The sequence below is a fragment of the Triturus cristatus genome, chromosome 10 (genome assembly GCF_964204655.1).
Source record: "Triturus cristatus chromosome 10, aTriCri1.1, whole genome shotgun sequence".
NCBI lineage: Eukaryota > Metazoa > Chordata > Amphibia > Caudata > Salamandridae > Triturus > Triturus cristatus.
The window spans coordinates 616,509,526-616,529,954 of record NC_140593.1 but is presented as its reverse complement, the minus strand read 5'-3'; the positions used below and the strand labels follow the sequence as shown (position 1 = coordinate 616,529,954).

At 49.6% G+C, this 20,429-nt stretch overlaps 1 protein-coding gene and 1 non-coding gene across 2 annotated transcripts in view; both read left to right on the top strand.

The window, feature by feature from the left end:
- The first annotated feature begins 3,865 nt into the window (after positions 1–3,865).
- On the top strand, positions 3,866–3,936 carry TRNAG-CCC (transfer RNA glycine (anticodon CCC)). The gene has a single exon. It is a non-coding gene; the product is annotated as a tRNA-Gly (tRNA).
- Positions 3,937–4,419: 483 nt separating this feature from the next.
- Positions 4,420–20,429, top strand: part of LOC146789800 (methyltransferase-like 26) — a 39,621-nt gene continuing 23,611 nt past the window's right edge. The window contains exon 1 of the mRNA XM_085632145.1: positions 4,420–4,874. Within this exon, the coding sequence (XP_085488271.1) occupies positions 4,678–4,874 (197 nt within the window). The 5' untranslated portion in view covers positions 4,420–4,677. The remainder of the gene's footprint in view (positions 4,875–20,429) is intronic.

The following is a 20,429-nucleotide window of genomic DNA, read 5'->3' as shown; positions in this document are numbered from 1 at the left end:
CTCCTCATGGTCACCTTCTGGATCATGGAGGAGAGCGCCCCTGCTCATAGGACATTGCTGACCACCGTCCAACCTACCACCATGAAAGAACACCATCTGATCTCACTTTCACCCCAACTCCGAGAAAGACGTAAGGAGTTCTGGAATAACTCTTTTGTGCAGTTGCTCCACCAACACAATCTTGCCGCCAACGCCACTAACTGCTGGATCTGTGGATTGCTACCACATGCCACTGGGCACTCAATCCCTTTCATCCCTTCACCTTTTTCTGTCCATGGTTCCTGCCTCGCCTGGCTGATCCTCCTGCAGGAGAGCTACAAGGACAATGCCACTTCCGGCAAAACTGTGTCACACTTCTACCATGGGTTCTGGCTGAACAAAACTGGAAAAACCTCTGCCCTCTTCTGCCCTCTGAAGTCAAACACTTCCTTCCACCTGGACATCCCTGCCAAAGAACGAGTTGAAATGCAAGTGTTCAACAACCCAGCCAGACCTACCTTCTCTTACCTCCGGAAACGAACGGCCGCCACCCTGACAGTGGCCCTAACCGTCGTCAACATCACTGGATTTGTGTGCCTCGAAGGCCTAGGGGCGCAGCTGGTGGGCCACAGCTCCTGCCTCATCACCCGAACATTGGACTCAGTCGATCCACCCTCCTTTGTTGCCTCCCCGAATATGTACTTCATCTGTGGTACTAAGGCCTACACCTGGCTCCCGAAAGGTTGGGGAGGCACCTGCTACATTGCTTTTGTCCTTCCCCCGACATTTGTGGCTCCAGCAAACCATCACCGACAGAAACGTGCCAAAGACATTGTACAAGCCGACTCCACCGGAGCACAGTTCCTGGATGCAGTAAAGGGACTCGTTCCACTCTGGGGTCCAATGGTAAACAGCCGTGCCATCCGCCACTTAACCCAGGCAGTCGAAACAGCAATGAACATTACAGCTGGCGCCCTCGCCAACAACACCGCTGAGCTTCAGGCCGTCCGCCTGGTGGCTCTTCAGAACCGCCTTGTTCTAGATGTGGTTCTGGCTGATCGTGGAGGAGCATGCCGCATCATTGGGTCCAGCTGTTGTACCTACGTACCGTATAACTCACCCTCAGTCTACAAAGCAATTGAACACCTCCACAGACTTTCCGCAGAGGTCCATCAGGAGCAAGAAGGGTGGTCACTTGGGAGCTGGTTTTGGGACACTATTAAAAGTTGGGGATGGAGGCTGTTTTCATTTATCCTAATACCAGTTGTGATACTATGTGGATGTTGCTTGGGGATTCAGTGTCTGCCACCTTTATGTTCGCTTTTTATGAACTGCATCTGCCCTAAGACTTTGAACTTTGAAACAGAGCGGATGAAAGCCCTTTATGAGGTGGAAGTCCGTAGTATTATGGGGATAAATCCGAACTAGACAAGCTGGCGAGATATGTTAAAAGGGAGGACTGTGGAAATTTAGCTCGCAAACTGAACATTATCTGCGCCATCTTGCCTCTCCCCAGCGCTACGCACAGCGAGCACACGGTAGCCATTTTGGGCACCCCACTCTCTCCCCCGCTCATTGTCAATCGCCAGCGCGTTCCCCTGACACTGCAAGCATCCCCCGCGCGCCGGCCACCCCCGCTCTCTCATACAGGCCGTAAACCCTCTCCTTCTGCGCGACCCTGCTACGGAACCACATCCGACCGACATCCCATACATGGTCGTGCCTCTCCTTTGATAACCCCCTTCCTCTGCGCCCCATTGTCCGAACTGGTCCCAGGCCATCACCTAGCCCTGCGGATGCAGTTTATTGCCCCTACTGTAAGGGAAACACCCCACATCAAAGGGATTATAGTAGATCAAAGCCCCTACCCCCTGAGACCCGACCGGTCACACACACCCCCGGGAATTGGCGGAATACCCTGCTGCGCGATAGCCATCTCCTACTGCGGGTAAGGTGGGAACTTCTACTGTAGCTATGTGTGGGATCGGATCTGAGCCGGGGCTTCAGGGGATGTTCTCTCATGCATCAAGGGAATCTCAAGAATGTACTATGTGTAATAAAGCAATAAACCTGTGTATAAGAGACCAGGTCTCAGAGATGCAGTTAGAGCACCTCGTGACGATACCTTGCTGTCTGATCTGATGTGTTCTGCTCCGACGGAATAAAACTTTGTTTCCTGCCTTCCAGTCTCCGGCGCCTGCCTCTTTCATTGGTAAATTATCGAGTGGTATGAGAGGCGATTACCGCCGGGCAAATACTTGAAAGGTTATCGATTGAAACTGCCGCTACCATTTAACAGGGTGAGTTGCTCTCATTAGTAGTCCGGTGTATGTTCTCAGTGGGACATCTCTCTCTAACCCTGTGTTTTCTATTGTATAGGATCCTCAATGTTGAAACCTTAATGCCTACCCCATATAAGATCGGATGTGACAGAACAGTGGTAGGTGGGGCCTAAGGGTTAGTCCTACATATGGGTCATACTGTGACTGCTGGAGATAACACAGCCTTTGTTTTTCAGCAGAGTATCGCCTCACCCATTCCTGACCCGTCTTCAGCCACGCTACAGAAGTTTCCCCCGCCTTCCCTTGTTTTGTTTCCCTGTTTTCCCCTGGCGTGTCATCCGATACTCTAGCGTCTGATAGAGTCGGAAGGCCGTAGGGGAAGGCTGAGGCACTCTCTTCGGATTCCTTACGCTCCTGCAGAAAATCCTGGGACTCCTTACAGCCTGCGCCGGTCATTAAGGAGGAGCCATGTATCACCCCATGGTCCAAGCATGGACTTCGGGAACTTCCTGGATGGAAGGAACACCATGGTCCTCGTGGACAGTCATTCGAAATACCATGTGGTGGAGCTCATTGAGTCAACGGTGTTTGCAAATGTGGCGCCTGCGCTGGAAAATATGTTTGCCCTGTTTGGTCTGTCTGAAGAAATTAAACCGGACAACAGACCGCCGTTTCAAGGCCCGAGTTCAAGGATCCGCTTGACAGTCTAGGAATCCGACACCTCCACATTACCCGTAGTGGCCACAAGCGAATGGGGAAGTGGAAATATTTTTGCAGACCATGACAAAACCCTGATAATTGCCACACATGAAGGTGTTAGCCCAGAACTCAGCCTTAATCTGTTTCTAAGGGAATTCCGGGGCACATCACACTGCACCACGCAGTGCCCCCCACAGGCTCTTATGCTGAGAGGATACAGGAGGGTCACAATTCCTGTACACCTGGAGTGGACTCGGCCACAGTATGACCCGGAAGGGGGCCAGACCAGGCGGACGCAGAAGGCCATAACCCACATGCGTATTCAAGATAAGTGGATTGGATGTCAAGGCCCTCATCCCACCTGCACAAATCTTAAGTAGAACTTTATATGAAGTGTCTGTATTCTTTTTTAACATGGCCTTTCACTATTTATTTACTTTTTTATCAGTCTAGGGTCATTAGGGGAGCAGTAGAACACATTTTAAAGTGTTTTCTTCTAATCTTTACTGTTTTAAATATGAATTTATAAGGGAAAAATACGGATTTAGGTGATTTTTTGAACATGCATTAGTTGGTTTTAATTGTTGTTTTATTGTTGTGTTACAACTGTAAAATCAGTAAATAGAGAGTTTTTAAAACAAAGTTTGTGGCTGATGCAAAGTCGACAAGAAGTTAATGTTAACTTCTAATCCTCGAATTTTCTTTCATAAAACAGCTTTTAGTGCAAATGAGCATATTAGAGTGAGGCGCCTCCTAGCACGGCTTCTCTTGACTTTACTTTGCCTGACTCTAATAGGGCGGATCCTTCAGACAGAGCTCAAATCTCACGTGATTTAGCATGTAACAGAATGACGACATACTCACTTCTAACGATGTATTTCACAGTGGAACTTTTGAGAGCATGAGCGCCGCTGGTGTAGTGGTATCATGCAAGATTCCCATTCTTGCGACCCGGGTTCGATTCCCGGGCGGCGCACTTGTTTTGTTAATCAATTATTTATGAGCAATTTTCTGCCCTTTGATATTTCGCACTCTTACATCTTGCCAACGTTTAATATACTTCAAAAATTTGAGCCGTTGGACAAGCAGCTCGCAAAATGAAAATTGTGGTAGTAAACTTAGACTTTTAGTGTTTTGCTAACATATTATCCCACAGTTCTGGTGATCACTTTATATATACTCATAAATGTGAAAATACGCAGAGTAGGGAGAAAATAATCGATGTATGCACATTTAAAGGGGCGAGTGATTCGAGGTTCTTTAAACCTCTTAAATGGGTTATATTCCGTGGGGTTTGTAGTCTGGGGGTGCCCAGGAGTGGACACTTCACAGGGAAAGCCAGGAGGGGTTCCACAGCGGTATGAGTATCAGCGCCAGGAAACCGAAAGTGCGCTCTATAAGTACCTTGACATTTACATTTTAGTAACACTATTTCCCGGGTTCCTGTAGTTTTCTGGCGGTTTTGAATTCATTTGAACTACAATCCCCAGTAACCTTTAAGGGGCGTATCTTTTTCTCGGTTCTGGAAGCAGCCCAGTATATAGCTTTTGTCTACCGCTCATTGTGCGTCCTTGCTCTGTATATTTTCTGTGCTTGTGTGTTCATCAACCACTTTTACGTCTCCTTACGATTTCTTAGCATCCGCTGCACAGGGCTTCCCTTAAGCGTAGCAACTTCCTTCACAACGGTTACTCTTACTTTTAGAAGGACTTTTAGGATGTTGTCTGCGGCTGCCGCTGATAGAAACAAACAGCCCATCCTGGATGTGCTCCGAGGCTGCGTGGATCCCCATGCCCCCGTTGTCCACGTTCTGGAGGTGGCCTCCGGCTCTGGTCAGCATACTGCCCACTTTGCCCAGGCATTGCCTAATGTAAGATGGCAGCCGTCGGAGATGGACAAGAAATGCATAGAGAGGTGAGCTGTGGCACACAACATCTTGCAGGTGGAGTGTCTTTATACCGTATACTTGGCAGAGTCACGTTATTCCTGTCAATATTCCCTGTGACTCAATATATGCTGTGTGCATGTTGTTTTTAATGGTTTCATCAGGGGTTTAAGTGGGATGAAAAAACTTGGGGGGGGGGGGGGGGTCTTTCAAATGGGCGCGGCCAATGTCATTAAGGGCGTGACCTAAATCACGTAATGTAACAATGTGTGCTAAGCAATAGTGTGCCACCCGACTTCTATTTTGCTGTTTCTGTCATTGCGTCCAGATATTGGATACAACAAGTAACATCATACCTACAACAAGTAAGGACTATTGGCTTTGACAGTGGTTGTTAGTTGCATAACATAAATAAGCAGCAACTATGTCTTGTATATAATTTTGAAAAAGCTTCCACTTAAATCCCTGGTGACACCACGAATGCTGCTCCTTAGTTTAAAGAGAGAAGGGAAATCCCAAGAGAAAACAATTCTATGTCAGGACAGGAGGCTCCGATTATGCTTTCTCATTTCTTTACTAGAAATGCTCAGCAGCCAATAAAACACAGTATAAGAAAAAACTACAATACCCATGAACACCAGGGTATGACGTATAACCATAGAGTCCACTGTATATATAAGGCAATATGGCAAGCACAACATCCTCTTTCTTTGCTGCTCCGCAGCCAGTTAAGTGCTTTTGACATTATTTATTGCATTTCTTGTGACTTTGTTGCAGCTTTGTTTTTATTGCTTGTACGCTGCCACGCTTTATGTTTCAGCGCGCATTGTTGTCATGGTTACGCTATTTCTTTTATCGGCGCTGTTGTTGTTGTGACCTTCGCTCGCCGCGTGTGTCAGTACAGGTGCGGGGAGCGTGTGGTTCACCTCCCGTTACCGGGCGCCTTGCGCCTGCGTTTCAACTGTTGTGGAGAGGGAGTCAGGGGCTCGGAGACTCGCGCTGGTGCTGCGAGTGCTTCGTTTTTGAAAATACTGGGCGGCCGTTACCGCGCATGCGCGGCGGCCATATTTGTTGTTGACAACAGGTGTGTCTCGCCTGTCAGAACGGTCGCTACGCGCCGAGAGCCCACAGCTACAGTATTTCCCCCTATTTACGCCCATTTTTGCTATTTTAAGGGTTTGGGCTGTATAATTGTGCATAGGCTTTGCCTAGAGTGCTAGCTTTTGTTTTCAGCAAGCCCTCCCTCCACATTTGAATTTGTTTACTTGAAGTGTTTAGTTTTATCTACACTTCGGCTTGCTGTGGGGTTTTTCACTCCCCCTTGCATTGTGCCTTTGGCCACTATTGATTTGTTTTTTGTGGGCTTTGACTACTGTTACACTTTGTGTCAGCATGGCAGAATATTATGATGAGGATGAGTATTATTATGAGGAGGATCCTTCTGGCTCTTTGGAGCAGGACTTGGTGGAAGCTCTTGATCAAGGGGTGCAGCACTCCGTGAATAAGGCGCTTGTGCGCGCAATAAATCCTCTGAAGCGACATTTGTCTCTGTATGCACAGCAACAGGGTTGGTTACCGTCCCGTGCGTCAAAGTCCCCTGTCAATCCTCACAAGGTTGATTTTCAAAGATTGGCTAAGTCGTTGTCTTCGGACACGTCTTCTATTGCAGGGGCGGCTGGGACTTCTTTTTCATCCTCCCATGATCCTGACGGTGATGATGCACATTCTTCCTCGTCTGAATTTGAACCACCTCCTAGGAAAAGGGCTCGCAAAGAGCATTTTGTTGACGCTCCTTCCACTCCTCCCATTCTTACATTTGAACCTTTGGAGATTATGCATCCCCATTCCACTTCCTGGCTACCTTCACCAGCGGTGGCGGATTACGTCCAATCCCACATTCGCCAACCTTTTCCACAAGATGCCCGGGCACGTATGAGATCTGAATGTCCCCGTCCTGATCTGGCAGATCATTTGGCCGACACTCCGGAGGTTGATCCTACCATGGTCACCTACCTGAAGAAGTATGCACGAGACCCTAAAAAGGGTTTGGATAGATCTTGGCGGTCCTGCCAGGATAAACTATTAGATTTATTGGGCCCACTCACGAAGATGTTAGATTTGGGTGTTCTGGCTAAAGAATCATCGGCTCTTGTCAACCCGGATGAACTCATTCAATGGGCTCAGAGAGCCATATGTCAATTGGGTAATGCCAATTGTGCGCTTTCTTGCGAAAGACGCCGCTCCATCCTTCTTCGCCTGGACCCCAGGCTAGCGGAGCTCTCCTCTTCTGAGGCCGGTCCCTTGGCTCAGGGGCTTTTATTTGGACAACCTTTCCTCAAAGAACTTTCTAGTTTTGTGGCCACTTTCAGTGGCCTTGACAAAGCCCAGGCCTCGCTGAGGCGGGCGTTTCGGCCGGTTTTTGCTAAGGCCGGACGTCTCAGGGGACGTTCGTTCGGCCGCGGATCACAGCAAAATTCTCAACGAGGATTTCAGTCCCACAGTGGCGGTGGACAGGATCCCGGCTTCTCCACCCGTTCAAACTTCTATACCTCCCGCAAGGGAAGGGGACAATTCCGGAAGGGTCGCTTCGGAGGACAACAAGGAGGTCATCACGACTCCAATACTTCAGGTGAGAGTGATTCCTTTTTCCGATGTGGTTTTGGGGGGAAGGCTCCAGTTTTTTCTACACAATTGGCAACTAATCTCCAGCGATGCTTGGATTCTCGAAACTGTTCAGGGCTACAAAATAGAATTTTATCAGCCCGTGCCTCAACCTCTCCTTCCTACCCCGTTGATCTTTTCTCTTCAGGATCAGGAGATCATCTCATCGGAGATCGTTTCTCTTCTCGCGAAAGGGGCTATTCTTCAAACTACCCGCCATCCCAGAGGGTTTGTAAGTTCGGTGTTTCTAGTTCCGAAACGAGGGGGCGGTTCCCGCCTCGTCCTCAATCTAAAGGAGTTCAACGGCGGAGTGGTTTACCGACATTTCAAGATGGAAGGGATCCATCTTTTGCGAGATCTTCTCCGAGCGGGAGATTGGATGGTTCGTCTCGATCTCAAAGACGCCTATCTGTCAGTCCCAATCTTCAAGCCTCATCGGCGTTTTCTTCAGTTCCAGTGGCAAGGGAACTGGTTCGAATACCAGGTCCTTCCGTTCGGCCTCTCGTCGGCCCCATGGTGCTTCACGAAACTTCTGAAGCCAGTGGTGGAACACTTACGCGCGCGGGGTCTCCGCCTGATTGTTTATCTGGACGACATTCTGATCATGGCGGATTGTCCTCACAAATTGATCCTGCAGCTCGATTGGACGATCGATCTTCTCCAATCATTAGGGTTTCTGGTGAATCCTCAGAAATCTGTCCTCCTTCCTTCACAGGTGATGGAGTTTCTAGGTTTCCAGGTCAATTCACTCACCTGTCAACTTCTGTTGCCCTCTCAGAAGATTCGTTATATCAAACGAGAGTTGGTGTCTATTATCTCCAAACGGATTGTGTCATTGAGATCTATAGCTCGTGTAGTCGGTCTATTAGCGTCCTCAATTCAGGCGATCTTTCCAGGTCCTCTGCATTACAGGGCATTACAACGGCTGAAGATCCGTCATCTTCAGCAGGGTCTTCGCTATTCCGATCAGATTCCTCTGTCAGACGAGGCGAGATGCGAGATGCAGTGGTGGCTGGACCACATGGAGGCCTGGAATGGTCGAGCCCTGTTCGGTTCCTCTCCGGAGATAGTGATAGAGTCAGATGCCAGTCGGTGGGGCTGGGGAGCCCGGTGCGGTCCGATTTCAACGGGGGGTCGTTGGTCCCCGCAGGAGTTGTCTCTTCACATCAATTGTCTGGAACTCCTGGCGGGTTCCTTTGCGATTCGTTGTTTCACGCCTCTTCAGGCCAATTGTTGCATTCTTCTCCGCATGGACAATGTGTCCGCGGTTCGTTATGTCAACAAGTTGGGCGGCACGAGGTCCTAATTGTTAGCGGAGATCGCCAAAGATTTTTGGCATTATTGTCTGCAAAGGAAGATCACTGTTATTGCAGAATATCTTCCGGGCCGCAACAATCTGATTGCGGATTGGCATTCACGTCACCTTCGGGATTTCAGCGATTGGAGACTTCATCCCCGCATCTTTCGTTCCCTCAGTCGGTTTTGGGGGCAGAGTCACATAGATCTCTTTGCCTCTCGCCTCAACGCGCAACTTCCCCGATTCTTCAGTTGGAGACCGGATCCGGAGGCTCTGGCCACGGACGCATTTCTCCAGACCTGGCCTGCCCAGCTGTGCTATGCCTTTCCTCCATTCATGATGATTCCGAGAGTCCTAGCTCGAACAAAGCGATTTCAATCAGAGCTGATTCTGATTGCTCCTCTGTGGAGGGCTCAGGCTTGGTTCCCAGTTCTTCTGGAAATGTGTTGTGCGGTGCCGATCCTTCTTCCCCAGAAGTGGAATCTGTTGCTGGACCCTCTAGGGAATCCGCATCCCCTAATCCAGTCAGGCTCTCTCCGTCTTCTGGCTTGGCGACTTTCGGGGACCGTTGGTCGGTCCCAGGCCTTTCAAGCGACGCTTGCAAATTTATCAGCGAGTCTTGGGCGCCCAACACTCACAAACGCTACGCAGGTTCTTGGAAACGATGGTGTGATTGGTGTGTTCAACGGGAAGCTGATCCCGCTACAGCGGATGTCTCTCTAATTATTAATTTTTTGGCGTCTCTTGCCTCTTCAGGCTTAGCTTATCGGACCGTTAACAACTTCCGTTCTGCCATTTCGGCAGGCCCTTCTCCTCTTGACGGTAAACCTGCTGGGGAGCACCCTTTGATTACTAAATTGCTCAAGGGTATTCGCCTAACGACTCCCCCTTGTCCTAAATACTCTTCTTTATGGGATGTTTCCATTGTCTTGAATTTTTTGGACGCCTGGCCTTCCAACTCTTTGCTTTCCCGCAAACAGCTGTCAGCCAAACTGACCATGTTACTTTGCCTTGTCTCGTGCAGACGAGTCTCTGATGTTCGGGCCTTAGATTTGGCTGGTCGTTGTTTTACCCCTGAGGGTGTCACTTTTCGAATTTCTCGTCGTACCAAGACGAATACTTCATTGATATCCTATCCTTCTTTTCCTCTCCGTCCCAATCTTTGTGTGGTCCAATGTCTCAAAGATTATGAGGTAAGTACTGCTTCTTTACGTTCTGATTTACAGGGTCAACTGTTGATTGCTTTGCAGAAACCCTTTCGTCCTGTTACCCCGGCTACTTTAGCTCGTTGGGTGCGCTGGCTTATGTCAGAAGCAGGCATTGATGTATCTATTTTTGGGGCTCATTCTGCACGAGGAGCTATGGCTTCTAAAGCTTTTTCCTTGGGTGTGACTTTGTCTGACATTATGAAGGCCGCAGATTGGTCTTCTGATTCCATGTTTAAGGCTTTTTATTATAAACCTATTGATCATGTTGCTTCAGTAGTGGTGGATAAGCTTTGAACAAGCATAATCGGAGCCTCCTGTCCTGACATAGAATTAAAAATTTGCTAACATTCGTGACAAGAATTTTCAATTCTATTAAGGACAAGGAGGCGAGGATTATCCCACCCATTATGTTCCTTCTCATGTATTAATTTGCATTTATACAGATGTTTGCATATGTATTATGTATCTTCTGCTGTTATATTGTTCTCTGATATTTTTTCCCCCCCCTTGTTACATTTTTTCTTATATTGGATGTATTTTACGGCAGTCTGTCTCTTTTCAGGTTCTGACCCGAAGTGACAATTTTACTGCATCCTTTGGTTTCATCTGCATCCAATGGCGTCTGGCTACCAGAGTCCTGTCGCCCTCCAGTGATGTGCGTTCTGCCTTACAGACTCCTGCGGCCTCTGCTGGTGGTCCCTCCTGTTGGTCGTTGTGACTCTTCATCTGTTTCTTCTACTATTGGAACTGTTCTCACCAAAGAAAGAGGATGTTGTGCTTGCCATATTGCCTTATATATACAGTGGACTCTATGGTTATACGTCATACCCTGGTGTTCATGTGTATTGTAGTTTTTTCTTATACTGTGTTTTATTGGCTGCTGAGCATTTCTAGTAAAGAAATGAGAAAGCATAATCCTCGCCTCCTTGTCCTTAATAGAATAGAAAATTCTTGTCACGAATGTTAGCAAATTTTTAACTCTCTTCAAAGGATTGCCCTACAACGTTCACCTGGCATGACGTCATGCCGTAACTTCTCCGCTAGTAAGAAGTGAGCACGCGCACATCGATGTGCCTGCTGTCACTGCAGACCGGAAAAAAGATGGGCCACCTGTGCCAGGGCACAACACAGACCCCGATGGACACCCGTTTCTAGGCCTCCTTTAAAAACTTCCGGTGCTCAGCACTGGTGAGACCCGGCCCACTTAAAGCCCTGCCATCACCTCTTCACACGACTTTTTTCTGCAGTCTCTCGGTTAGGCACACTCTTTTTCTCCTCATAGTTTTCTGAAGCAGCCTTCTGCTTCTCACACCTCATCTCTTTACTCTTCAGCATCATCTTTTCACTCTCTTCTGCATACACTTCTTTGTGTCTCCTTCACTTCTCTACTCATAATACACAATTCACCCACTCGCCTGTAAACACTGCATTTTTTTTTAACTTTTTGCCCTACACAGTAGTGTACCTCCTTCACACATTTTTTCATCGAATCACAGTTATAATCAGTACACATGACATTGCTCTCTGTGCTCTGCAGAGAGGCCACAGATTGGATGAGCACTTGTTCTGAACCTCTATATAACCCTCTGAAGGGCACTGTGGGAATTCACACTGAGTTTGGCCTGTACTCCACAGATTTCGGCCATGGACTGTTATAAATACCCACCCACAATCTGAACTCACACAATTACACAAAGGCTACTCTTTTCACAGTACGCACTGTACACAAGTAGTTGCTGCATGAAAGCACTACATCCTGGAAAATGCCTACACTTTAAGGGAATGCAAAAGTTAAGTAAAACTTGGAATGTAAAAATGATCATCTTTGCTGTTCCCAAGCTGAGAGGTTGGTTTTTGGCAGCTACGTCTGTCGTCCAGTGGTGAGACACAAAAGTGGGGCAAGGACAGTTATAGATGGGCCACTGTCCCCACCTGCCGGCCACCTAGAGAATGCTACTGGTCAATTGCATGTAAACCTCTTAGACCAAAGGCTGATGGAACTGCATGTAAACCCCTCAGTCTGCAGGCCCACGGCTGATGCAACTGCCTTGATTCCCCTCTGTCTGCAGACCCTGTATGCTTCCCCCTCGGCTGACGCAAGTGCCTGTACGCCCCTCTAGTAGACTGACATTGTCTGCAGACCCACGGCTGACGCAATGATTAACTATCGAAGACTAAACAAAACAGTTTCCAATAGCCTTCCAAAAATTACTCCCTGCTCTACAGAGTATAACAGTTTGATCACTTAAAGGGACCCTACGTGAATGATGTGCTGTCACTGCAGTCCGGTAACAAACTAAACAGGCAGCCTGTGCGAGGGCACAAAACAGAGCCCAACAGAGACCCGTTTCGAGGCCCCCTTAAAAAAATTGCCGGTGCTCAGACCCGGTGACACCCGGCCCACTTAAAGCCCTGGTTTCCATGTAAACACTGACAGAGAACACTACAGAGACAGTGAACAGACTTGAACTGTAAAATAGCGAAAAGGTGATGGGTAGTCTCAGTCACTGATAATAGCTTGGGCTCATTCCAGTCCATTGCCGTTTGCCCTCAGCATCACCCAAGACAGGGGGCAACATATTCAAATTATTGTTGTCCTTACTTCACAATGTCCGTCCGTCCGTCTTGGTCTGCCAGGCCATGGTATCTCTTGCCAGAAACACAGCAATCTATTGAGGCACAGTCACTACTAATTCTAGAACCGAGAATGCTATGTGTATGGTGTAGTGACGGCGCCACCCGGCCATGACTTGCACGCACCCCGAGGGCGTGCTCGCCCGAGGGGTTAAATAAAGGGGCGTAAGACCGCTTGGGGTCTTTGCCCAGTACCAGCAATATAGTGTGGGTGTCCCTTTGTTGCTGCTTTCCCATGCCTGAGGCCTAGCCTCCACGCAGCGAGTGTCCAGCCAGGCCTGGACACCACATTGGCGACGAGGCAGGTCCCACCCGCTCCTCCGTCGTGCCTCACCTCCCTCGACTGTCCCCGGTGCCGGTGATCGCGGCTGGTTGTCGCCGTAGAAGATCTCCACGTGGCGTGTGTAGTTCACCCTGCCGGATCGGCGGGTGCCCACCCCACACTGCAAGGCTGACTGGTGGCCTGCCAGGACTACTTGGTTGCGTGGAGGCCCGTGCGAAGAGGAAGCCGGCAGCGCCAGGAGCGACAACCTGCAGGTGAGGCCAGTCCTGCCTTACGCGTGTCTGCGCGTGCCCGACACACCGCTCCCACAGCTGTGTGGTCGAGCCAGCGCCCCAGTAGCGACAAGGCCCGCCGCGCGCCCACGTGGTTGAGCCGGCGGACGGTAGGCGGAGGAGATGCTCCTCGCGTGTGTGGAGAGGCGAGGAGTCTCGGGGCCCGCAGCAGTGTAGCGCTTGCACGCGCAAGTGCCTCACACCTGGCCTCACGGCCTGAAAGTTGTACAGAACACTGCATAGTTCACTGGGAGTTAGCAGCCTGCAAGTGCTCCCACTGCCTCAAGTCGGTCTGCAACCAGCCACGCTCACCTCCTCAGGCAGTGGCTTGTAGGTGTCCCAAAACCAGCAGCACAGCGGAGGTCACGCCCAAGGGATTCGGCGAAGCACACTAGTGGCCAGAGATGAATGCGCAGAACGCAGACGGAGGAGGTGGAGCTTCTGCGGCGCAGCCGCTGGTCCCTCAGCAGGCGGCCTTACCAGATCAACCTTGGCTGCCCCCCTACCACCGTTCAGCGAGCTCTCAGACCCTGCCACAGCTGCAGCGTGCTGGAAGTCCTGGATCGGCCATCTGGACCACTACTTCGTGGGTGTGCGTGAGACCGACTGAAGGGTGAAAAGGTCTCTCCTCATGTGTTATGGAGGGGGTGAGCTGTATGACTTATTCAAGACATTGCCCAACACAGGGGTGGATGACGACTACAACGGGGCGGTTGCGGCCCTAAACAGGCATTTCAATCCCCAGATAAACCCCGACTTCGAGCGATTCAAGCTCCGATAGGCAAGGGGAGGCTGAGACCATAGATGTTTTCTACGCTCGTCTACGGAAATTGCCGCTCGCTGCCAGACCAGAGGGAGGAGATCAGGGCGCAAGTCATTCAGGGTTTCGTTCAGTGACGCTGCGCTGCCTGATACTCCGACAACCGGGCATCAGTCTGGATGAGATTCTTGTGCTCGCCAGGTCCCACAAGCTGTCCAACGCTCGTGCGGATGAGATGGAGGCGGCTCTCAACCGGCCCATGCCTCAGCCCGCACCGCCACGACCCCATGTGGTCAAAGAGGAGAGAGTGGACGCCATTCAGAGACAGCCGGCAACGACAAGGGGACCCGCGAGACCGCCCCAAAGAAGCGCGTGCGGAAATGGTAGATTGGATCACCCTCCAGCAGGGAGGTGCTTTGTGAGAGGCAAAACCTGCTCCCAATGCGAAAAGCTCAACCACTTCGCGAAGGTCCGCAGAGGAGGCAGAGTGAGAACGAACACCCTAAGTCATCGTGGACCGACAACAGTGGTGAGACAGCTGACGCCCGAGGACCCTCTGGATCAAGTGGACACCACCCCGCCAGGGTTTGGACTAGGAGCAGAAGACGATGATATGTTCTTCGTGTCGTTCGTCGGTCGAGAAGGCACGAGACGCCAGCCGCCATCCATGTGCACTATCACAGTGGCTGGTTCTCCCGTGAGTGCCCTCATAGACACGGGGGCGTCGGTGAATGTAATGGGCAGTGATTAATATGAGCAGCTATCACCGCGTCCGCCGCTCCTACTGTCCAAGGCAAGAATATACACATACGACGGAAACGAGCTGCTCCCCCTGCGAGGAGTCATGGAGATTGAAGTTGCCAATGAGGGCCATTGTCTCAACACAAGGTTTCGTGTCACGGAAGGGAAACGAGGAACCCTCCTCAGTTGTCACACGGGGGAGGACCTGGAGTTGTTTTTTTCACGAACCAGATGCACGATCTGCATGCCCGAGAAATCCTCAGAGACTTCCCCATGTTATTTGAGGTCCTGGGCTGCCTCAAAGGGAAAATGTTCAGGCTGCACATCGATCCAACAGTCAAGCTGATGGCCTTAAGGCACCGACGAGTGCCGCTCCACCTACACCCTCAAGTGGAGGAGGAGCTGAAGAAGTTGGAACAGTTAGGCATGATAGAGAAAGTGTTGGGCCCCAACCTGTGGTTGTCGCCTTTGGTTGTGGCCCCCAAATCAAAGCAGCCGGGAGCCATTCGGCTCTGTGTGGACATGCGCCTTCCGAACAAGGCCGTGAAGAGGGAACGTCATCCCACACCCACCATGGATGAAATTGTGGCTGACCTCAATGGCGCCAAGTGGTTCACCAAACTCGACCTCAATGCCGGCTACCACCAGCTGGAGCTCCACCACGACAGCAGGAACATCACAACCTTCTCCACTCACATGGGGCTACGTCGGTATAAGAGACTAAGCTTTGGGGTGTGTTCCGCAGCGGAGGTGTTTCAGAACGTGATCAGGGAGACGCTCACAGGGTTGCAAGGTGTTATAAACTTGGGTGATGACATCCTCGTATTCTCTAAGACACTGGAGGAGCACCACGGGCATCTCAGAGCCACCCTTCAACGGCTGGTGGAGAATGGACTCACCCTGCACAGAGCCAAATGTTAGTTTTATCAAGAGTCGATGGATTTATTTGGCTACATTTTCTCTAGAGATGGGCTACGTGTTGACCCGAAGAAAGCAGTGGGCCATACCTTCTGCCCTGAGGCCTACGTCGCCCACAGAGGTCCGCTGTTTCTTCGGCATGGCCATGTACTATGGCAGGTTCATTCCCAATCTGGCGTCCCTCTCCGAACCACTCTGCAGTCTCATAAAGGCGGGTCAGCCGAGGGCCTGGTCCGCGAAGGAAGATATGGCATTCTATGCCATCAAGGAGGCCCTCATCGATGACCAAGTGATGGCGTATTTTCGCCCCCATCGGCGCACCGAGGTAGTGGTAGATGCCAGTCCCGTAGGGCTGGGTGCGGTCCTGATGCAAGAGACAGAGTCTAAGGAGTGGGTCCCAACTGCGTACGCCAGCAGAGCGTTGACCAGAACGGAGATGCACTATGCACAGATAGAGTGCGAGGCCCTGGCCATCAAATGGGCTTGCCAGCATTTCCATCTCTACTTGTATGGGCACGAATTTCACGTAGTCACGGATCACAAGCCTCTTGTCCCCCTCTTCGCCGGCACATCTCGGCAGGCTCCAACCCGGATCGAGAGGTGGGCAGTCCAACTGTAGGCCTATCACTTTGACGTAATCTTCCGTCCTTGGGTCAACAACCCCGCTGACTTCCTGTCACGGCACCCTGGCCCGTCTGGGTCTCCTAGGCCCCTATCCGATGAAGACAGCACCGAGGAATATGTCCGGATGAATTCTCTCTAAGCGTGCCCAGTTGCTCTCACGCTAGAAGACATCAGGAAGGTGACTGAATCCGATGAGTGCCTGGTCAAGGCCACGTTAGCCAACAGGAACTGGCATCATTTCCTCGATGGCGTCAGTGTGCTGACAGCGGAGGAAAGGCTGTTTCGGCAACAGATGTGGAAAATTCAGAGTGAGCTCATGAGGGCCTTCATGGAGTTGTGTGGCTCCACCCTCGTAATCCCAAGGAGCCTTCAAGAGAGAATAGTTCATCTGGCACACCAAGTGCATTAAGGGATATCGAAGACAAAAGCCCGGCTATGAAGCAAAGTTTGGTTTCCTGGCATGGATGCCATGGTCGAGGAGGTCATCCATACCTGCCACTCCTGCAACATCACCGGAAGTGACCCGACACCACATCCAGTGATCACTGAAGCACCGTGCCGGGAGCCCTGGACCAGAGTGAGTCTCGACTTTGGGTAGTTTCCAGACGGTGGAAACACCCTGGTTCTCATCGACTCTCATTCAAAGTTCCCGGTAGTGGAGGTAGTGTCGTCAACCACTTTTAAACACGTCCGGACCGCGCTTGAGCACGTCTTCGCAATGATGGGACTGTCAGAAGAAATGAAGTCAGATATTGGCCCACCATTTCAAGGAAGAGAGTTCCAAGAATACCTGGCCTCCCGCGCCATTTGACACCGCAAGATCACGCCACTGTGGCCTCCGGCAAATGGCGAGGTGGAACGGTTTATGCGGGCGATGAACAGAGCTCTTTGGATCGGAGTGGAGAAAGGTAGGATGCCAAGCATTGCCTACAGCAATTCTTGAGGGCCTATCGTCAGACACTACACTGCATCACTCATTGTGCGCCGGCTCACCTAATGTTCCGAAAAGCACCTCGGGACAGCGTCCCCGCGGACCCCTCTTAGAATCCCCCCAATGCTGACCAAGCCCGGTGAAAAACTACCAATGATAAAGCTACCCAGGATCGCAGAGCACAGCCGATGAATATCCGAGTTGGTGACAGGATCATTGTGAAGGACCGATACCCTTGGTGGAAGTATCGCACCCCGTATGAGCCAGAGGTGTGGGAGTCCTCAATGTGCAAGGTACCATGGTGTCGGCAATGCATGGGACTCGTGTGGTTACCAGGAATGCATCCTGGTTCAAGAGAGTGGAGTGTGGACCAGTGTCTGCAGATGGTGCCACTGGAGAGTCAGAGGAAGGAGAAGGAATAGCCCCAACAAGCACTCCTATCAGTAGTCCAGCACCTGTGACACACCCGGAAGGAGAAGAATTAAGAACGGGTGAAGAACAGCGGAGCCCCGGTGCCATGTCTCCTGAGCTAGAAGGAGGGGCAGGTGGGTCAGGAATGTAGAAGAACTCCCGGAGCCAGAGGTATGGTCTCCGGCCGATCCCTGCCCCCAGCCAAAGACTAAAAGACTGCGTGGTGCATAAAGAAAGACTGAGGTTGCAAATGTGAAGGACCTTAGTATCTAAAAGATTGGAGGAATGTAGTGATGGCGCCACCTGGCCCGTTCACGCATGACTTGCACGCATGCACCCCAAGGGCAGGCTCGCCCGAGGGGTTAAATAAAGGGGCGTAAGACCGCTCGGGGTCTTAGCCCAGTACCAGCAATATAGTGTGGGTGTCCCTTTGTTGCTGCGTTGCAACGCCTGAGGCCTAGCCTCTGTGCAGCGAGTGTCGAGCCAGGCCTGGACACCACATATGTGTCTCAGAAATGAATATTGAGGCAATGGTTCCTAGAAGCTGGGCAAGAAGCACACTAAACATCCAGAAAGAGAATACACTGGAATTGTAACTGGAAACCCCCAAACTCTAGCAGGAATTTACTAAAACTAGAATAGGAATCCACTGACTTAGAGATAGGACGGAGGACACAGAGAGGAAGACAAATACTGGAACAGGGAATCCGGGTCATGTCCTGCATGTTCATCTATTTTTACATGCAGTCACTATAGAAAGTATCGTCAGGCTGTGGTCTACTGTACCAATCCTGCTCTGCCGCCGCCCGATTCTGGTTAAGAAACTGGGTGTGTGGTGGTAGGGTTGCGAGAAAGGATATTTAGTAACTACTTGCGTGTTCTCTTGAAATTGAGTCACGGATGCGACCGAGTTGGTTGAAACTCAATAGGTCTAAAATGAAGATGTCATTTATGGGACACCAGTAAAACCCTTCCAACTTTCCTCCAACCATGCATGTTTGGTGATATACCTTTGTAGCAGTGCCCACCTCTTTCAATGAGTTCCAAGTGTTTGTGTCAGCAGAGAACATCTTATTTTCTGCTTGACTAATATTTCTTGCCAATTTCATCCAAGCCAGACACAGATCAGTTCTTACTGACTATTTAGTTAATTGTTGCTTGGACTATTGTGTAGCTTTATACCCAGGCTCTTTCAGGTCCACCCAGCCATCGGTCCAGAGGAAAAGTGATCTTGCTTTCTAAGCCTGAATACAATTGCACTGTCTTCCTATCGAGTCGAGAATTAAGTCTGTGTGCAAACGTCTTCACTGGAATGCACATGACTATCTTTGGGTGTTAGTAACTAATCTTGTTCCTGGGATAAACCTCTATTCTTCAAATAGAAATCTGGCAGGCTGTATGCCTATGTTTTCTGCTCTGAGTAGGAAATATTTGGATTCTGTGGTGCTCGCATTGGGACTGCTTTACTGCCACATTGTCTGTAGAAGGAAACACTGAAAAATTCCATAGTGAACCGAAAATATATCTGTTTTAGGAAATCCTGTAGCTATCCCTGTATTGTGCTTTATAACCACGTTTCCCAAACTGCTGGTCGGCAGCTGCTTATAGGTGGGTTGCGAAAGACCAATGAATAAAGTTGCCTTTACATTTTGTATTTATCTTGTCACATTTGCTGTGCTTCAAAGACAGAGGTCAAATGTCAGACTATATCTTCTGACAAACTGCTGCTTATTCTTCCAACGTGGGGATTCGTGTTTACCTTTCTTCCTCTGACTGCAAAGTGAGAGGATTTAGTAACGTGACCTATGTAACAATCTTGCTGTGGTACACGGAGTGTGAAAGGAAATGCTGTAGGATGTAATTTGTAACACACAACATTTAAACACCTGTAAATGAACAGTACACATATGTCAGAACATATCAACAATAAGGAAAGCAACAAGCATTTGCAATGCAAAAGGTCTCACACAAGACAGAGTTATAGCCATTGGCATTGTAAATGTATATGGTTTTTGGATTGGAGTGGATGTATGTGGCGTGTAGTGGATTTATGTGGATAGTAATTATGTGGTATTTAGTGTATAGGAATTATGGAGTGGGATTGTGTTATGAAGAGTAATTATATGGTATAGTATTTTGTGTTGTGTTATGTAGTGGAGTTTAATTATGTGGTGTGCTGTAGAATTTTGTGGTGTGATGTGGAATTATGTGTTGGATTGTCGGTAGTGTGGATTTTTGGAGGGTGCATTTTCCACCGATAAATTACGTTTAAAAAAAATATTCGTTCAGAGACATCAGAAGACACACCTGAGAGTGGGGAGGGGGGTAGTTATTCAGGGTGCATTGGGTGCAGGGACTAGGAAAGATGTCTCGCCTCTAAATAACATCTTAATGTAACCTGTGGGTGCAATAGTCACACTTGCGTCCGCGCATAATCCCCAAAATCCCAGGAATGGGCCAGTGAAATATAAATTACTAACACTGACAGGCACATAGGCCTGAATTTATATCTTGTGAAAAGTATGGTGGGCGGCTGGGCACATTCAACATGGTGTGGTAGCAAAAACTGTGCTGATTCTAGACATGTGCAGTTGAGTTATTCAATGACTTGAAGAGGAGGGTGCAAATGTTATGTTTCGGGGTTTGTGAGTTTACTTGGTTATGATAGATGTTCAACATATAAACGATTACTTCAGCTAACAACACACTGGCTCTATGCCAACAGAAATTGACTATAATGTGTACATCTGTATTTGCATGCATTCTACAAAGTTGATATGTAACTTATATTGGATTGCTGATGTTTCAGATGTAATGCGAACTGTTGCAATGTAATAATTGTCA